Source organism: Notamacropus eugenii, chromosome 3, assembly GCF_028372415.1.
Source record: "Notamacropus eugenii isolate mMacEug1 chromosome 3, mMacEug1.pri_v2, whole genome shotgun sequence".
Lineage (NCBI taxonomy): Eukaryota > Metazoa > Chordata > Mammalia > Diprotodontia > Macropodidae > Notamacropus > Notamacropus eugenii.
In genome coordinates, this window is record NC_092874.1 from 300,792,595 (window position 1) to 300,812,328 (window position 19,734).

The window sequence follows — 19,734 nt, forward strand, 5'->3', positions numbered from 1 at the left end:
GATCAGAGACTGCCAGAGCAGGGCAGGAGTGGGGGTGGGTGCTTAGAACATGGAGTACCAGAGCTAAAGGTGCCTTAGAACAGGAAGTGTCAGAACTGGGAGGGAGTTTAGAACATGGAATGTCAGAGCTCAAAGTACCTAAGAACACGAGATGTAAGAGATGGGGGAGACCTTAGACCAGAGGATGTTAGAACTGGGGAGGTTTGGGGGGGTGGCAGACCTTAGAACCTGGAGTGCCAGAGTTGGGGGAGTGACCTTAGAACATAGAATATCAGGTGTGGGTGGGTCAGCTTGAGAACTCACCCCAAGTGGTAGATGGCATGAGGGGCCAGAGCATCCTCAGCCTGGGAACAGTCAGTGAAGATGAAAGAGGGTGATGGAGTCAGGGCCAGTGCAGCAGAATTAGAGAGCTCATGGAGGTGAGTAGAAAGGTAGGAAAGGGCCAGGGTTGGAGGAGCTCTAAATGCAGAACTTTTTATTTGATCCTGGGGATGATAGGGAGCCATGGGTGTTCCCAGAGTGAGCAGGTTTGTGGTCATCAGACTGCTTTAAGCAGATTCCTCTGACGTGGAAGTGGGTTGTGGGCTATTGCAGCGGCCTATGGTGAGAATCCAGGTGTAAGGTGATGAGAGGCCCTACTATGGGCCCTACTGGGTGGTGCCTCTGGGAAAAGAGAGAAGGGAGGGAGCCCTGAGGAGGTAGCAATGACCAGATTGGCCCACATGTTGGACAAGGGGTCAGCTTGAGGGAGGAGTCCAGGCTGACACTGAGCTTGAGAGCCTGGCTCCTGAGGATGGTTGGTGCCTGCAGCAGGAAGAGTTTGGGGAAAAGATACGGCATCTGTTTTGGGCATCTTGAGCTGGATTTTCCATTCACTCTGCAATGTCCCAAAGGCAGTTGGTGATTGTGGATTATAACTCAGGAGAGAGTCCAGCTGGATGCGGAGGTCTGGGAGTCCCCGCATAGAGCTGAGGAGGCTGACCAGTGAGAAAATATAGATGGAAAGAGAAGTGGGCAGAGACGGCCTGGGGGGTGGGAATGGGCAGGGCCCAGCAGGCATCATCAGATGACATCACTTCCAAAGAGAGGTCCCTCCCCCAATTTGGCTCATATCAAACTTCAGCATGAGCAAGCACTGGTTTTATTTTTCAAGATTATAGTTATATGTTCCTCCTAAAGAAATCTTATTTTAGCCATGGTCTTACCCATCTTTCAAAAGTCAGCAGATCGGTAGAATGGAAGGTCCGTGAGGGCAGGCCTGTTTCAGTTTCCCAGCGTATCCCAGGCCTGGCACATTCTGTTTTGTATTTAGGCCTGTGATTTCACAAGAGCTGGCAGTGAGGAAGCTTCTGTTACCAGGAGAGCAGCAGCTGCTCTTCACAATCTGGCCCAAGACAGTTTTGGAGGACAGGGAGATGGGCCTTCTGTGGCTTGCCCCATCCAGTGCCCAGGGTCACCAGCCAGCACATGGCAGAGGCTGGAATTGAGTCCAGGTCTTCCTGACTTAGAGGCCAGGGGGTCTCTTGATCAGCATCTAGAAGGTGCTTTATACATGTTCATGGAAAGGCATTTTCTCATAGTTGGGCCTTTCTTCACTGTTGGGGTGTAAGCTCGGTTTTCATGTAAGCAGTCTCCAGTCAGGTAAAGGTGAGGGCTTCTAAATTGCAGAGCTCTCACGAGGTCCCCCAGGGAACAGCTGGGAATTGAGGAGTGAAACATGAGCTATCTTGTTTTTCCACCTCTTCTCAGTGGAAACTTGCTGGGGAGAGCATCCCACCCTTGAGATTGGTCCGTTGTCTGAGCACACCTATTGTTAATTAGCTAGGGGCTGGGAGCATGCAGTGTCCACCAGCAACTATGCAGCTGGGAGAGCTTAAATGGGGACAGGAAAGCCTGAGGGTCCTTTTTCCTTGCTCCTTGGGAGGGAGAAGGGGGCTCCTGTGGGGAGCACTAGCCCTGCATACTGAGAGGGGGAGGGTTCCTCTCTCCTCTGGAAAGAGAAGGGGGCTCCACGGGGAGAACTCGTCCTGCATGCTAACATGTAGCTGGTATCCGGAATAAAGCTTACACTTGTTTGACTCTGGAGGTCTCTTCTCTAGGATGTTTATCTGGCTGATCCCCAAAGACCTGAGTTAGGTAAGAAGGACCTGGCAGTTAGGCAGGACACTCCACCAATGCAGATTCCCTGCCCTTCATGTCATTCGTGGTTGGACTTCTTGTGATATCCTACACAACCAAAACTAACAGAATATTTGGAGTAGTGGAAAGACAAGCAGATTTGGGCCCCAATCTTAGCTTCTCCAGGTACTAGTTGTGGGACACAGGCCTCAGTTTCCTCCTTTGTAAAATGACTGTTTCCTTCCAGATTCCAAACCTTGGATCTTTGGGATCCCCAAAGTTCTCCCCCATTAACTGAGCTTTGACTGAGACCAAGGAGCCCAGGAAAGAAGGGAGAGAAAGAGGAGAAAGAGCATTCCAAGTAGGGGAGGGACAGAGAGTAAAAAAAAAGGTCCCCTTTACCCACAAATATGAGTGGTGTGGGTTTAATTCTAGAGCAGGGGGCCTTTTTTTTTTAATAATTTTAATAATTAAAAAAATTTATTTTTAGTTTTCAACATTCACTTCCATAAGATTCTTGAGTTTTAAAGTTTTTCTCCTGCTCCCTCTCCTCCCCCCACCCCAAGATGGTGGGCAATCTGATGTAGGCCCTACTTATGCATTCATATCAAACATTTCACCTTAGTCATCTTGTAAAGAAGAATTAGAAATAATGCCATGAGAAAGAAGGGACTAAGCAAAACAACAGGAGCAGAGTGGACAGTGCGTTTCCATAGAGGGGGTCTTAGTCTGGGGTCCCCGAATGGGTTCCCTGAAGTGTTCAGACAGCTGTATTTCAATGGCACTGGCAGTCTTGGCCACACTGTACCTTTAGTGTTCTCCATTAAACATGTTCTGAGAAGGTGTCCATGAGATTCACTAGAGGGGGCCAGGCTGAAGTGGAAGAGGCCCCCTGCTCTGGAGGGAGCTGCTGCAGACTCCAGGGAAGGTCCTGGTGCTTACACCTGTGTTTGGGGTTTGGAGCTTACTTTGGTAGCTGGAAGGAGCTGCTGTGCCCAATGTGACCGGTGAGCAGGTCCTGGTCTCAGAGTCATGGCAATGCAGAGGGAAAAGGAGGGGATTGGATCTAGGAGGGCTTTGCCTGGATTCAGCCTGGCCTTCCTCAGCAGAGGGCTCCAGGTGCAGCCCCCTGGACCCGGCAACTCTCCAGGATGCCAGGAGCTGATTTGCATCAACAGGAGTTTCTGTGCTGGGAATTTCCCACACTGATGAAATCACAGGTCCACACCCCAAAAGGAACCAGTCATTGCAAAAGAGAGGTGAGCCCAGAATGGGCTGGGAATGTGGAGGGACCAGAATTGTGCTTCAGTTGGGGAGATGGTGTGATGGGAAGGGTGCTGACTGAGGCTTGTGACCTATGTGTAATCCCTACTTCCTCCTGAGCCTTCTGGCCTCTGATGAGAGTCTGCCTCGGTAGCTGAGCAGGCCTTGAAGGAGGCTGGGACAAGCTCTTTTAGCAGGTGGTGTTCCAGGGCAGAGCAGGAAGGGAGGGTGCAGCAGTATCCAAGGAGGGGACCCTGGAAGCCAAGATCTGGAGGTGGGAGAAGACGCTAGACTGGGGCTGTCTGAAGGAAGGCAGCCATCTGTTTTGCCTTTGTATTCAGAACGCCAGGCACCAGGCTTAGTAAATGCTGGTGGATTGACTGGTCACCCTGGGAGTATCTGGAAGAGTGAGATCTGAACTCTCCTCCTCCGACCCCATTTTGCAGTGGTTTCAAGTGGTTGAATCTGGCTATGGAGGCTCATGGCTGGGGATTAATCTCAATCCAACTTTAAATTTCTTTTTTTCTAAAACATTTTTTTCTAATTACATGTAAAAAGTTTTTCATTCTTTTTTTTTAAATTTTGAGTTCCAAATTCTCTGCTTCTCTCCTCCCTCATCAAGAAAGCAAGTAATTTGACAGTGGTTATACATGTACCATCATTCAAAACATATTTCTATATTGATCATATTGTAAAAGAAAACACACAAAAAACTCAAGAAAAATAAAGTAAAAACCAGTACGCTCTGAGCTGCATTCCGGCTCCATCAGTTTTTTCTGCGGTGTGGATAGCCTTTTTTCATCATAAACCTTTTGGGATTGTGGAGGATCACTGTACTTCTGAGGAGAGCTAAGTCATTCACAACTATTCAAACAAGGTTGCTGTTGGTTCTGCTCGGTTCACCTTGCACCAGTTTGTGTAAGCCTTTCCAGGTTTTTCTGAGTGCGTCCTACTTGTCATCTCTTATAGCACCACAGTAATCCATCAGATCGCATGCCACAACTAACTTTGATGCCTTCCTGTTCCTATCCTCTGACCATTTATCAGCTGAGGGATGGCTTGTATTCTTATAACGGACTCTGTTGCCTATATATTTGATAAATGAGGCCTTTATCAGAAAAACTTGCTATGTTTTCCCCCTCAGTTTTGGAAACCAATGGTTTGTGGAGAAACTTTTTAAAATTTAATGTAATCAAAATTGTTCATTTTATGTCCTGTAAAGCTCTCTCTTACTTGGGCTTAAATTCTGCCCTTATCTGTCTGAGCCCTCCCATTGCACAGAGGACTAGGGACCTGAAGGTAGGGGCGTGGCCAAGAGCACCTGGACTGAGACCCCCGCCCCAGTTGACAGCGAAGGGAACTGAGGCACGGTGTTTGGCCAGGGGTCACCCACACGGCTGACTGCGAGGCGGGGTGGGTGGCCCCGGACCGGGCTCGGCCGCCCTGGGCGCTCCCGGCTCGCACGCACCGCGTGGCTGCGGTCCCAGCTGGAGTTGGGCTGAAACTCACAAGGGGGCGGAGTCCCGGCGCCCGGCGGGGGCGGGGCGGGCGGCCTGGGCCGGGACTACAAACCGGGGGCTGTCGGGAGGACGGGGCGGGAGGAAGTGACGTTGGGGCCGGCGCGCAGGCTGGACCTGCGGCGGCGGAGCGCGGGAGCGGGAGCAGCAGCACGCGGGGCTCAGGGTAGGGGTAGGAGGGGCTGGGGCCGGTGACCCCCCTTCCCGCCTTCCCGCGACCTCCGGCGGCAGGGGCCGCTGCCGATGGGCCGGCCCTGGGGGTGGAGATCAGCGCCGGAGAAGAGGCATTCGGGAAAGAGCGGGGGAGGGGCGGCGGCCGGCGGGGGTCCCCGAGCCCCCTGACCTCCGCACCTCTTTCCCTGCAGGCCCTGCCCACAGCTGGGGCGCCGTCGGACCCCGCTCCGCCTCCCCTGCCAGCCGCCCGCGGTAAGTCAGGGGTCCTCTCTGGGCCTCGGCTCCTCTTCGGCCACAAGTCTGGGCAGGAGAAGCAGCTGGCCGGCCCCTGCCCCTGCCCCCTGCGGGCGCAGCTGGGCGTGCCCCCCACCCCGCGCTACCAGCGCCCTCCTTACGCGCTTGCTTGGAGTTGCGTGGCACCTTTGGTCTGCGGAGGGCCTTCTTCATGGCCCACGAAGGCAGAGGTGGGCACTAGTGAGGGTGTCGACTGGTGCTGTAGGGGTGACAGGTAAGGGAGAAGGTGGGATCGAGAGCTGGGGACTTTAGAGCCACCTACCCCAGCCTTCATTTTACATCCAGGGAAACTGAGGCTGGGGGCAGTGGAAAAGACATGGCCAAGGTCCGACAGCCAGCCATGGTGCAGGCAGGGTTCAGACTGTAGGAGGGGAGGGACCAGGGCCCCCCTCCTCACATGGGGCTCCCACTCCCCGTCTGCCTTCCAGGGCCTCGCCATGGACCTCTCCCATCTGTGTGCCTACTGCTCGATGCTGATGCTGGCTGGCACAGGGGCATCAGACCCGGACCCCAGCTTGGAGATCTGTATCCTTCCTTCTGCGGTGACTGACCTAGCCCTGACCCAGAGGGAGCTGTCCGGAGGGCGGCCAGGGCCAGCCCCGTCCTCCCCTCCCAGAGAGAAGACATGTGGCCCCATTACGCAGAAAAGAAAGTGAGGTCCAGACAGGCAGGGATGTGGCCAAGGTCAGGAGGCTCTGAAGCCTCGGGGTGACTCAGTCCCCTGGCCTCAGCCTGCTTTCCCACCAAGGGGCTGGTCTGGCTACACCGTGCTCCCTGATACACTGGGCCTTTTAGGGAGTGCAAGGCGAAGGTCAGCTCCGGCTGTCCCAGGCCAGGACAATCATCCTGCTTGGGGGCTGTTGCTGGAAGTTCCCCCCAGTGGAATGTGTCCAGCATCCAGAAGGGATCCCTGGAAAGGACCTCAGAGGCCTTTTTGACCAGCCCCCTTCATTTTACAGAGGAGGAAACTGAGGCCCATGTCACACAGGGAGTGACAATCGGAGGGCCTTAGACCCTGGAGCTCCCAGCCTTTTCCCCTGTACACTCCGCTTGCTGAGTGCCAAAGTTCAAAAAAGAGCATGAGCCCAGTGGGCGCTGGAATAGGGAGCTCTGTTCAAGTTCTTGCCTCTGGTAACTGGAGATACCCGGGGTAAGTCCCACCCCCACCCTGGGCCCCAGTCACACTCCAAGGTTTGCAGAGCACCTGAAGGACATCACCTCATTTGGTCCTCAAAACCTGGGTCCTGGTCCTGGGAGGGAGGTGCTTTGGTTATCTCCATTTTACCGTTGGGGAAACTGAGGCAGCCCAAGGTGAATTGGCTTTTCCAGAGCCACCCAGTTAGTTTTTCTGCACCAGGTCCAGGCCTCTGTCCACCATGGCCCCAGAGGAGAGCAGGTAGAGAACACAACACGTTCCTGTCATGTGGGTATAGATCAGGAACTTAAGCCCCTCCTGTGTTACCAGGCCCTGTGCTAAGCACCAGGGCAAAAGACAGCCAGCCCAAGAGGAGCTCACAGCCTGATGGGGAGAGATGACCTGCAAATACTGTATGAACAGGCCAGAGGTGGCCAAAATTGGAGATTATTAACAGAGGGAAGGCACCAGAAATAAGGGGATAGGGAAGGGCTTCTGTATCAGGGGACATTTTAGCTGGAACTTGAAGGAAGCCAGGAGGTGGAGATGAGGAGGGAGGGCATTCGAGGCAGAGGGCACAGCCAGGGCAAATGTCAGGAGATGGAGGGTCTTGTTTGTGGAAAAGCCAGGAGACCAGTGCAGACTAGTCCAGCTGTCTCATTTTTCAGATGTGGAAGTTGACCACAGAGGGAAGGAATCTGTCCAATTGAATCCAGGTTCTCTGATGACTGAGCTTGTACTCTTTCCAAAGGACCAGGCTCATGTTTTCCCCAGCAACCCTGTGAGGTAGCTACTTCAGGTAGGAAGTATGATAATGGGCCTTAACCCAGGCCTCAGATAAGAAGCTGTTTGCAGTGAAACGCAAGGACCAAATGAAGGCCCTGAAGAACCTCATTGAGCTGAATGATGTCCACCAGCAGTACAAAATCATCGACGTCATGCTCAAGGGCCTCTTCAAGGTGAGCCCCCAGATCTCCACTGCCCCCACCCCATCAGGCCCAGAGGAGCCTGGGAATTGGCAGGAAAAGGTCTCGAGAGTGTAACCTCCTAGGATGGTGACTGTTCTTATTGTCCTGATTTAATGAATGAGAAAACTGAGGCCCAAGAGGGAAGGGGCCTGCCCAGGTAGTCCTCTCACTCCAAGCTGCCCTGCTTCCTTTGGGGACAGGCTCAGGGCCTGGACAGAGCCCTCCCTTAGTTCAGTAAGCATTACGCACCCACTCTTTGCCAGTAATTATGCCCTCACGGGGTGGGGGAAGCAGAAAGCCCCAGGTATAAGAGGCAGCCCATGAACTAAGCCTGGAAGGAAGCCAGGGAAAGGTGAGGCCAGGGGGAGCTGCTCAGTCATGGAATGGCAGAGAATCCCCTTCTGGGGGTGTGTCCAGTATGTGATGGGGCAGTCAGGAAGGCAGCCCAGACTACCTTCAGTGACTGGCCCATGGTGAGCTCAGCCTCCCTTCTGAGGCTGATTGGACCAGCCATGACCTGGGTGGTGCTCCCAGGGCAAGGGGCCCAGAGCACTGCCCTCCTGGGGAGAGCCCCCCCCTGCTTCCTCCCTCTCCCTATCACACACACAAAGGCTGTGGCCTCTGGAACAATGCAACTTTTCCTGGCCAACCCTATTGTTCTTTCTGCCTGTTCCCTTTTACCTGTGATCTTAAAACCTACCAGAATGAGAGCTGCGATTCTCATCCAGGCTCAGAGTTCGAATACATTCCCCCTTCTCTGGAGAGCCTGTGCAGGGTAGGGTACCCTCTGGTTCTGGTCGCCGCCCCCCTGCCTGCTCCCCCCTACTCGAGGGGGTGCCCAGCCTCTTCCCCCTTGCTCTGCCTAAGTTAGCAGGCAGAGAGCAAGGGCTGGGGCACCTCACAGGGTCTGCTCTGGCTTCACTCACTGTCATAAGAAATCTTGGGGTGCTGTGTTCAAGGTGAGAGTGAGACATAGGAGGCCCTGGGTTCCAATTCTGCCTCTGAAGCTTCCTGTGTGGCTCTGGGCAGATCATATCAGTCCCTGAGCTTCAGTTTCCTCCTTTGTAAAATGGGGTTGGAGCCGGTGGCCCAAGTCCTCTTCTAGGCCTAGGTCTGTGGCCCTTCTGCGTACAGCAGGGACCTCAGAGGAGGGGGAGGAGCAGAGGGGAGGCCAGGGTGCTTACAGAATTCTGGCCCCTACACCAGGTCCTTCTAGCAGGGCCCTCCCTCCCTTCACAGCCCGAGCCCTTGAGCCTTGGCCAAGATGAGGTAGTTCCTCTTTGCCTCATGGATTTGTATCTGTAGCTTCATTAAAAACCTACTGTGTGCTGTGCTATGTGCTACAGAGAAAGGAACAGATGGGGTCCTAATCTCACAGGGCTCATGTCTCTCCTCCAGGGGCAGTCTGGAGGCAGGTCCAGGCGTGGAGGTGGTTAATCTTCCCCCTTGGAGAACAGCCTCCACCTCTCTCTCCCTCCTCCCTAAGCCCCTCCTGCACGTGTCTCCTAGGTGCTAGAGGACTCCCGGGCTGCCCTCCTGGCAGCTGATGTCTTCCCTGATGGGCCCTTCCCAGAGGATGAAAAGCTGAAGGACGGTAGGAAGGGCTGGGCCCCTGCACCTTCTCCATCTCCTTGCTTGAACCTAGTCTGAGCATCAGCCTTGGGTCCTAAGAGAAAGAGGGAGACTGAGACTCTGGGCTGGGCTCTGCTTTGTGCCAATCTGTCTTACTCTCGTCAGACCCTGGGCAAGAACTTGCGATGACATGGAAATCTGGAGTCCAATTCTAGCTCTGACGCTATGACTTTGACCTCTGTTTGCCTCATTTCGCATGTGTCAAATGGGAACAGTGACAGCACTGACTGGGCAGGGTTGTTGTGAGTGCCAAGTACTATACAGAAATGCAGAACTTGGAGTCGGAGAATCTGAGCCCTGCTGGGAATCTTGGCATCTCGGAATGCTTGAGAAACCTTGGGCCTCGGTTTCCTTTTCTGTCAGACAAGGGAGTTGGACTCCATGGGCGCTGTGGCCTTTCTGTCATTGGTTCTTGCAGACTCATGTCTTGGCATTAGAGCAAAGCTTTCTGACCCCAAATCTGGTGATTTGTAAAAATTATTACTAATTTATTTTTAGTTTTCATAAGCTTTTGAGTTTTAAATTTTCTCTCCTTCCCTCTCCTCCCCCCTCTCCAAGATGGCATGCAGTCTGCAAATCTAGTGCCTTTACCATTTCCCATTCCCCATCCTGCCTTCCTCAGGTAGGGCTGACACCTTTGGATGACCCCCTTTCCCTGCTTCCTTGATGGGTTTTCTTTAAGGTGTAAAAGGTGTGAACATGTGTAGCTGGTAAGGCTGTGGGAGCCTGAGAAGGACACACGGTGGGAAGTCAGGTGTAGTAATGTTTGCAAATGGCAGCCTGGAGATACCTCTGTAAGGACTCCTGGTTCAGGTCCCATTCTCAGCTTCTGGGGGGTGTGGGTCATGCAGGGTCAGAGCAGCAGCAGGGGTCCCCTCACCCTCATCATCCTCATATCCCAGGCAGATGCTGCTCCAGCTGGGAGAAAGCACACACAGTGACTCAAACAGGATCTGTGTGAATGGCGCAAGTCACACTTTCCTAATCTCCCAATTCCCAGCCTCCTTTTGTGACTGTATTTCGCCTTCCTTTTACTAGCTTGTTTTTCTGAACTTTTCCCTCTTGCTTCCTTTTTTCCTGGGTGCACACACTAAGTTAAACATCCTCATTCCAGACCTATAAATTGCAATTAGGTCTTTTTGTTAAGTTTTGGTTCATTTTGACTTTCTCTCCCTGCCTCCATGTGGGGGAAAAGTACTGATAAATCCTTGTAACAGTAATACCCATAAGTCCTTTTGACACATACGAGTAGTCAGGCAAAGCATTGGCCACATCCAAAAATAGACATTTGTTCTGCCCCTGAGTCTGTCTCCTCTTTGCCTTCTTTTTATGGTGTCTTGTGGCTCTGCTCACCTCCTCCTTCATCAGTGATGTAAGCCCTCCCGGACTTCTTCAGATCTGTCTGTTATATCATTGCTTGTAGTCCAGTGTTCCATAATAGTCATAGGTTGTGATCATTCCCTCAGTTACAAAAACAGTTGTACCCATATGGACAAAAAAATATATAGGTATTTTTGTACACGTGTCTTTTTTCTCTTTAATCTCTTTGGGGTATGTGCCTAGTAGGTCAAAACGGTATGCACAGTTGAATTAATTTTGAGGCATGGTTCCAAATGGCCTCCCAGAATGGCTGGATTAATTCACTGCTCTACCAACAGTGCATTCATGTGCCTGTTTGCCCACATCCCCAACATTTATTTTCTAATCTGATGGATATGAAGTGGACACTCCGAGTTACTTTAATTTGCATTTTTCCTATTATTAATTTGGAGCATTTTTTAAATGTGGCTGTATATAGATTTTATTTCTTCCCTTGAGAATTTACACCGTTTCTCAAATGGGGAATAGCTCTCATTCTTATAAATGCGAATCTGTTCCTCGTATATCTTGGAAATGATACTAGGCTGCGAGCCCTGAAGGGCCTCTTTGTAGCCCCAGCGCTTAGCGTGATGAAGCTTTTATCTTTTGCGATCCTTTCGCTGTTTGTTTGGTCATGGTTTCTTCTTGCTGTCCTTAGGTCAACAAGTGAATTTCTTCCTTGCTCCTCTAATTTGTTTAAAGTGTCTTCTTTTATGTTCTCCTTTGGAGCTTCCCTTGGGAGGTGGTCTGAGATGTTTACTCTGTACCTAGTTTCTGCCAGATGACTTTCCAGTTTTCTAGCAGTTTTTGTCAAATAATGAGCTCCCCCCTCAAGATGGGGTTGTCAGACACTGCGTCCCTTTGCTTCTGTATGTTGAACAAATGAGTGGTTGGTTAGTGGAAGCCGTGTGCTGAGCCCTCTGCTCAGTGTTGGGGATGTAAATACAAAGTGAGATAATTGATGCTCTGGATGATTTCCCATTCTGATGATGGAGGCGTGCACGCGTGTGTGTGATGGGTGTGGTGTATGTATGCATGTGTGTGGTGTATGTATGTATGTGTGTAGTGTGTGTATATGTGGTATATGCATGTGGTGTATGGGTATGTGTGGGGTGTATGTATGTGTGTGTGTGTGATGTGTGGTGTGTGGGTGTGTGTGGTGTATGTATGTATGTGTGTAGTGTGTGTATATATGTGGTATATGCGTGTGGTGTATGGGTATGTGTGGGGTGTATGTGTGTGTGTATGTATGTGTGGTGTGTGTATGTATGTATATGAGTGTGTAGTGTGGTGCATGTGTATGTATATGTGTGTGGTGTATATACATGTGTATTGTGTGGTATATGTGTATGGTGTGTATGTGTGGTGTGTGGATGGTGTGGTAGTGTGTATGTATGTGTGTTGTGTGGTGTATGTATGTGTGTGTGTTTGGTGTGTGGGTATGTGTGTGGTGTGGGTATGCATGTGTACGTATATGTATTATGTGGTGTATGTATGTGTGTGGTGTGTGTATGTGTGTGATGTGTGGTATATGTATGGTGTATGCCTAATCTGTTCCTGAGTCTCATTTGCTTTCTATGAACCATGGCGATGGTCATTCCTGCCCTGTTGGGTTCCCAGGGCTCTTGGAGGATCAGAGACGACCACGGATGTGCCAGGTCTTGGCACACTCTACCACCTCTTGCATCATGCCTTCTTCATGTGTATGATCATGAGGCAGACCCTTCTTTGCATAGTATTCAAGGTCCTCACTGCAATAACCCCAGAGTGACTGATGAGAAGGCATGGCAAAGGAGGGTGAGGGGAGGCTGTCTTAATGCTCCCATCACCCACCATGGTGGGAGCCCTACTTGGGAGAAGCTCTCCCCTCATCCGGACATCATGAGATCCCAGATCTAGGGCAGGAAAGAACCCCAGAACCTGGCAAGTCTGACTCTTCTCATTTTACAGATGGGGAAACTGAAGCCAGAGAGAGGGCCAGAGTTCTTTCCCCAACACAGGTTGCCTACTGACCTTTAGACCAGACTCATTTGTTATACTCCCAAAGGGAGTAGAAAGCTAGTTTTTTTTAAGACCCCTGGGAGAAAAGCCTTCCTTAGCCCCCAGACCCTGATCAGCCACACCAGGAGTTACGAGGCATGCTGTGCCAGGAGAAGGGCATGGCTGGCTCTCCTTCACCCTTAGACTTATCAGGTGGCCACTGTGTCCATCCTCCCAGGCACAGACCCAGGGAAGAACCCTGCTACTGCTTTAAGTTTTACAGAAAGATTTCTTCACAGCAGCTCTCTGGGGATGGTTGGGCATATACCCATTTCCCAGATGAGGTTCAGTGTGGTTAAGTGGGGTCACCTCCAGTCACCTAGTGAAGTTCTGAGCCTGGTTCTGTCCATGATTAGGGGGTTCCCAGCTTCCTGGTCCCAGACCCTTCCTTGGGCTTTCCAGCTCCTTGGATTCAGCCTCAGGGGTGGGTCAGGGTACCTTGCTTCCTCAGGGCCCTTTCTCTCGCACCAGACACCCAGAGCTTTCAGCCTCTGGCACTGAGAGGCAGCAGGTGGTATTGGCATTATTGTGCTGGGACCAAGTGTCCCTTGGGAGGTGTTTGTGAGAGAACCAAGAATAGTGGGTGCCATAACTCCTTACACTTGGCAGAGAAGCCTCGTGGGACACCCCCCCTACACACACACAGCCGCCGGGTGGGACTGTGAGCTGCCCCCATAAGCTGGCATGGACTGTAGCCAGGAGCCCCAGCCAGGGCCACTTACAAAGCACCCACTGTGTCTCTAGAGCTCCGTGCTGGCTCTCCGTTAAGACAGGCTCCTGCCCTCCAGGACCTTCCAGTCTAGCAGGAATAAGACAGACTGAAAGGCCAATGCCCAGAACTAGGAGTCCACTGGAGAGGTTTGAGATGGGGCATTTGGGAGGAGCACGTTCAGGAAAGACACATCTTCTGAGAGAGCCATGTTCAACAGACGACTAGGAAACGTATTTTATATTAATAAGAACCGATGGAAGCCAAGGGGGGAAAATGGGGCATTTAAAAACCAATAATTTTTTTGTTAGTTGTTTCAGTCATGTCTAACTCCTCATGAGGATCCCTTTTGGGTTTTCTTGGCAGAGACACTGGGGTGGTTTGCTGTTTCCATTTTCGTCTCATTTTACATGTAAGGAAACTGAGGCAACCAAGGTGAAGTGACTTGCCCAGAGTCACACAGCTATTAAGGGTCTGAGACTGGATTTGAACTCAGATTTTCCTGACTCCAGGCCAGGGACTCTATCCACTGCACCACTCAGCTGCCCCATTTCAGTAGTTAGATGGTGTAATAGAAAGCCCTAATCTTGGAGTCAGGAGAACTGGGTTGTGCCCTTTGGCCTCTCTTTAGGGCTCAGTTTCCTTCTCTGTAAAATGGGGAGGAGGGGTTAGACTAGATGACCTCTGAGTGCTCATGGAGCTCTAGATCTGGAATCCCACGATACCATGGGACATGACAGCCTCTCCTAGGCATATCTGGCCCTATACTTAGGCAGAGTAGGAAGCCATCTCCAAGAGGATATTGGCACTAGACTTGCCACCCTCCACTGAGGAGGTGATGGACCCTTAGTCCCCTCCTGTGCTAATATCTTGGGAGTCTCTGAGGCCCAGAAGACCATACATAGCATTTGCTATTCTCTGTGATGGGGCAGTTTTGGAAGAGCTTGAGGCACTGGGCAGTACTGGGGCTCACTGGGCCAGGGTTCTGGAGTGTCTGGACTTGTCTCAGGAAGGGTTGGTTCTGGTGGACTTGGTGGAAGCTTTGATGCAGAGGTGGGAGGAGCCTTGGGCTTCCCACACTCTGATCCCTTGGAGGCCAGAGGAAGGAGCTGACCCACTTGCTCTGGGTGACCCAGGCAGCCCTGGAAGGAGCAGAGCTGAGATTCCAATCCATGCCCTCTGCCTCACCCGTCCGGCTCTTTCTGCCATCCATGCTGAATTTTATGTGAAGATCATGGAGGAGCATAGGCTAAGCCCAAAGGAACCTTGGGGGTCATCAAGGCCAAGTCCCTATTTTTACAGATGAGGAAATTAAGACCCAGATAATTTAAGGGACTGGCCCAAGTTCCCTGAGCTCCAGTCAGGATCTAAACCCAAGTCCTGTAAGGCCTCTTGTATTTCTGGGTTGCACCAACATGAAGGAGACGGTGGGTTCAAGCATCAGTAGGCATGAGGGGTCTGGGAGATGAGGGGTTGGCTTCCCCAGACTTGGCACTCACCCCAACCTCCTCTCCCAGCATTCTCTCATGTAGTGGAGAACACTGCCTTCTTTGGTGATGTTGTACTCCGCTTCCCCAAGATCGTCCATCACTACTTTGACCGGAATTCCAACTGGAACCACCTCATTCGCTGGGGCATCAGCTTCTGCAATCAGACGGGCATCTTCGACCAGGGCACGTACTCTCAGCTTCTGGGTCTGGTGAGTCAGACCTGAGGGGCAGAGGTGGGAGGTGGGATGGGACCTGGCTGCCAGCTTCTCTACTGGATGGGTTTCCGCCATCTTCTTCAGCCCAGGGGCCTCTTCACTGAACATCACTCAAGGGTTCAACCCCTCCCCCCTAGTCCTGGATGACCTTCCCCCATTTCTGCACCTCCCATACCCTCTGCCTCCTCCTCTCCCTCCTCATCCTTCCGCTCCAGGATGTGGAATCCAGGGTCATGACCAGCCTCTCTCTGAGCCCAGCCCCCTCTGTAGTCATGAATGCAGCAGATAATATAGCCTGGATTTGTCTGGTGCTTTAAGGGTTAAATCCGGGCTCTATCATGGCCCCCATTTTACAGATGAGAAGACTGGTCAGAGGACCTGACTTCGACCTCTTATTAGTTGTGATTCGAACTTAGGTCCTCTGCCTTCCACAGCAGCGGCCTTCCTGCCTCTTCTAGAAGGATTTCTGCTGTTTATTAGCTGTGGGATCCTGGGCAAGTCACTGCCCCTCTCTGCGCCTCAGTTTCCTGGTAGACAGGGTGACCTCTGAGGACCTTCATGGCTCTAGGCTCTAAGATCCAATGACCTGCCTAAGGTCACAGAGCTGGTAAATGTCCCAAGTGCTGCGATTTGAACCCAAGCCTCCTGACCCTGAGTCTAGAACCATTTCCATTGTCCTGTGATGCACACATTTCCTAGGGGCAGCCCCTCCCCCATGTGGTGCTGTCGCCATCCCCTGCTCAGCCTTGATGCTCTCTTTGGGATTCTCTGCCCCCTGGGCTTCCCCCCCTCCCCTCCCCTATCTCCCTTCCTTTCCCTAAGCTCATCACTAATCATCCTGCATTTACATACTGGCCAACTGCCCCCTCCCTTACTCCTTTATCCTTTTGTATTCACAGATGTGCGATTTTAATAGATTAGAAGGGGGGAGCCACTTTTAGGGCAAGGGATCTTTTTAGAATTAAGTCAGAAGGAGAGGGACTGGGTTCAAGCGAGGGACCAGAGCAGAGACAATTGGGCAGGTAAACTGAGGCAGACAGCCATCATGATGCCCTTGCTCTTGTGGCCCTGCAGATGGCTCAGGAGCTGGGGATTGGTGAGAGATCCCCAGACTACAGGAACCCCTTCACAACGGACCCCTTAGAGGTGAGTTGAGGGTGTCTTGTGCACAGACCCACCCTCCCATGTGGGCTGGGGATGGGTGGGAGGAGTGAGAGAATTATAAAAAAAAGAGTTCATTGACCCTGGTTTTCCTCAGGCTAAAGGCTCTTGAATAGGGGATAGTGATGGAAGCTGTGACTTCATGGAGAACTCATGCAGGAGGGCATTCCCTTCACCATACCAGGGCTGGTCCTTCTCTATAGCTTCTGGTCCTTGAGAACTGCCCAGAGCACTGGGAGCATCAGTAACTGGCCCAAAGTCACATCACCCAGTGTGTGGCCAAGCAGGACTTGACCCCAGGTCTGCCTGGCTCTCCCACAGCTACACAGAATACACAGCCAATCCTATTTGGGGTGGGTGGACCCTGTTTGGGTGGCCTGTCTCTTTCCCTTCCTTTGAGGAAGGCTGCTGGCATTAACAAGCCCCAGCCTCCTCCCAGGAAGGGAAGTCCAGGGGTCAGCCCTGAAGCTGACCTCTTCTTTCCACTGGTAGTCTTTCCAGGGTACTGACTCCTTCCAGAAGGCCCTGAAGGAGGAGGAGAGGCGCCGGAGGAAAGAGGAGAAACGGAAGGAGATCCGGAAGGGCCCCCGTATCTCACGCTCCCAGTCAGAGTTATAGCCCTAGACTTACTCCCAGGATGGCGGGGCTGGGCTTCTAGAAGAAGAGGGGACAGATAGGGGAAAGGGGCTCCACTGCATTTGGAGACTGCCTCTTACTTCAGGGGGACAGAGGATGTCCTGGCCTCCAACGGGAACTTGGCTGTCCCAGCGCTTCCCAAGAGGGCAGACAGCTGAGAAGAGCACCTCATTCTGAGGTGAGGACCAAGGGTCCACCAGAAGGGGCCCATGCTGCCCTGTTCAAGCCCAGGACCTTAAGAAGTCTATTTTCTCTTCGAAGAATCTCTTGCTCTGCCAACCAAAGAAGTGGGTGGGGCATCCTAGACCGAAATGATCCAGTCTGGGGCTTCAGCCTGCCATCCCCTTGCCAAGAGAGGAAATCTGCTGGGCCCCTGGGAACAACCCCACCTTACCAAATAAGCCACCTGCCCCTTTTGCAAAGACAATAAAATAAGCAGATTCTTTGGATACATCCTTGGCCCCTGATGGTGGATCAGGAAGGGGCAGGGATGCTTCCAGGAATCCTGGGCAGAGGGGGCATACCTGGTGATGGAGGAAGAGGGAATCTCCAGGGCAGGCTTCTGGATTTGTACCCCTTACCACCTCACTAGACACTGTGTGGCACACAGCAAATCCCCATTCAAAGGCAGTGGCTTTTCAGATGAAATAACATGATTTTATCCAACCATTATCTTACTAAACCTCTACTGTGTGCATAGTATGTAGGCTGCAAAGATGAAAAACAGCAGGCCTGCCCTTCAGGCAGGGGGGCTTAGCCTGAAGTTCATGGATTCCTCAAGGGCCCAGGAATAGGTTCCATGAGGCCTGGAACTTTGAGGAGAAAAATGACTTTATTTTCACTAACCTCAACAAAGTTAATCCATAAGCATTTATTAAGTACCTACTATGTGCTAGGCAGGAAGGCCAAGCTGGCCTCTGCCTTCCAGGGGCTCACAATCTAACCTGGGTTTTTTCTCATGTTTTTAAAAATGGAGGAGTCCACAAGACAAAAAGTCGGTATTGGGCAGAGGTTCTCAGAATCCCCAAGACTCTTCAGGGATTACACAGAATCAAAACTATTTTCTTAGTAACACTGAGACGTTTTAATCTTTAATTTGGCAGCCCCACATAATCCAGAGAAAAGACCATTTGCTTCTGGGAGGGTGCTCAGCGTGATCAGATGACGTCCCAAGCTCCTGGAGCCTCAGTTTCCTCCTTCGTAAAATGAGAGGGTTGGACTTTCAGATTTTGGGTCCCATATGTGCATGGAGGGAGAGGGCCTTGCAGATTGGAAAAGGTCTCAGCTGGACTGGAAGGAGTCCAGAGGTCATGAAGTGGAGGCCACTTCTAGGGATTTTCCAGTGATCTTTGACCTTAACGAGCCAGCCTTCAAACATTTGTTGAGCCTGAGGGGCAGTGGCCCAGCTGGAGCTTGGGAGTCCAGAGTCCAGCCCAGCAAAGCTGGATGCTGCTATTGGGCTGACCTTGGGTTGACCCCTTCCTTTGGCTTCAATTTCCTTACCTGGAAAGAGATTTTTAGTAGACTTAAAGTCCCTTCCATCTCAAACTATGTTTTTGGTGGTCAAGGATATCTGGATTTGAGGTGCTCTTACACAGTTCACTTAAAGTCTGAGACTGAGTTTATCTAAAATGAAGGAGGTGGTATGAGACCCAGGTTCTAAGTCTTGGAGTGTGGACCTCCCTAGCAGTCTGGTGAACTCTGGAGCCCTTCTCAGAATCCAGTTTTTACAAATAAAAATAAGTTTACAAAGAATACTAATTACATTGAAATACGGTGATGAACATATTTCATAACCCAAGTTCAGGGTCCCAAGTTAAGAACCCCTCCAGATGCTGAGTCCCACCCAGGCATGACCACAGCATAGGAGCTCTGAGATACAGGGATCAAGGACTGCTTGGTTACTGGCCTCCAGGAATTTGTGATCAGTGACTGTTAGGGACGTTGGTACTGAAAGTGACCTTGGGACAGAGGAGAGATTTTGCTTGGGCCTGATGCCTGACGGACCAACCTGGTAGGAGATGGTCTTGGCTTCCCTAGGGATGGGTCTCTGCAATGTGACACATTGTGGAAGGTGCTGTTTTTTGGGGGGAGTCAGAGGACCCGAGTGTATTTCCTGGTTCTGCTACCTGGGTAAATTTGAGCAAATCATTGGGCCTCAGTTACCTTCTCTGCAAAATGTGAGGGATGGAGTAGATGGCTTCTGAGGTGTAGCTCATGGGTGACTTTGGTTAAGGTGAGGAAAGGGAGTGGTAGGTGTTGAGGGGAAAAGGCTCAGATTGAAAGAATGCCAAGGGGAGAAGGAGGGGGTTGGAATGGCACCATGTCCCAAAAAGTCTAGGCTAGTTTCCTGCTGGGTCCTAGAGGTTCTGAGGCAGTTTTCTCAGCCTTTCAGGGGTGGGTGGGAGGAGGAGAGTGTGGGTGATCCTGGCGTCACAGACCAAGACCTGATGACTTGTGACCATCACCCATTTTACAGAGGAGGAAACTGAGGCACAGAGGTTAAGGGACCAGCCCAGGGTCACCCAAATAGCAAGTGATGGTCTGAGATTCTGTGCTCACCCCCTCCCACATCAGAGACTGTCCCTGAAGTTCATGGGGCCTGGAATCATAGGGTCATTATCTAGACACTATTTAAAAATTAGGATATATGACATACATGTAAATGCATAACGTGTCTAGGGGTACGCGTAGATTAACATGGATTTAGAGCCAGGAAGGATTTCAACACTTCCATTTTACAGAAGGTACTGAAGCTCTGTGAATTTAAATGCCTTGCCCAGGGTCACACCATCTTTAAGGACCAGAGGCAAACTTCAAAGCCAGGCTTTCCTGACTCCAAGTCTCCTACACTATCTCTCAGCTAAGTTGCTTCTCAGTTGTTTGACCAGGGCCAAATTCCTTCACCTTTCTAGACCTCATTTTCCTTCTCTGCAAAGTGGGGAGATCACCACCTGCACTTGTGAAGACAGTAAACCTGGTGGCCAGAAACCTGTTCCTCTGAGGGCTATCCTGCCTCCAGG

The 19,734-nt window shown here is 51.6% G+C and overlaps 1 protein-coding gene across 4 annotated transcripts; it reads left to right on the forward strand.

The window, feature by feature from the left end:
* Positions 1–4,971: 4,971 nt before the first annotated feature.
* Positions 4,972–18,011, forward strand: CCDC134 (coiled-coil domain containing 134). Of its 4 annotated transcripts, none has more exons than XM_072596278.1 (8): positions 4,972–5,064; positions 5,264–5,580; positions 5,795–5,891; positions 7,339–7,460; positions 8,979–9,063; positions 14,727–14,908; positions 15,989–16,060; positions 16,568–17,393. In XM_072596278.1, exons 3-8 carry the CDS (start codon positions 5,804–5,806, stop codon positions 16,691–16,693), a joined length of 675 nt encoding a protein of 224 aa, XP_072452379.1. In that variant the 5' UTR covers positions 4,972–5,064; positions 5,264–5,580; positions 5,795–5,803; the 3' UTR covers positions 16,694–17,393. The 4 variants fall into 4 exon arrangements, with proteins under 4 accessions (XP_072452379.1, XP_072452381.1, XP_072452378.1 ...); XM_072596280.1 differs by having other exon boundaries at positions 5,264–5,536; XM_072596277.1 differs by having other exon boundaries at positions 4,978–5,064; positions 5,264–5,324.
* The last annotated feature ends 1,723 nt before the right edge of the window (positions 18,012–19,734 follow it).

Bases quoted from the DNA above. Each gene is read 5' to 3' on its own strand.
- CCDC134 (XM_072596278.1), top strand. From the start codon at position 5,804: ATGGACCTCTCCCATCTGTGTGCCTACTGCTCGATGCTGATGCTGGCT. The intron at 5,892-7,338 runs GTATCCTTCCTT...CCCAGGCCTCAG, and splicing joins GGACCCCAGCTTGGAGATCT to ATAAGAAGCTGTTTGCAGTG. The intron at 14,909-15,988 runs GTGAGTCAGACC...GTGGCCCTGCAG, and splicing joins ACTCTCAGCTTCTGGGTCTG to ATGGCTCAGGAGCTGGGGAT.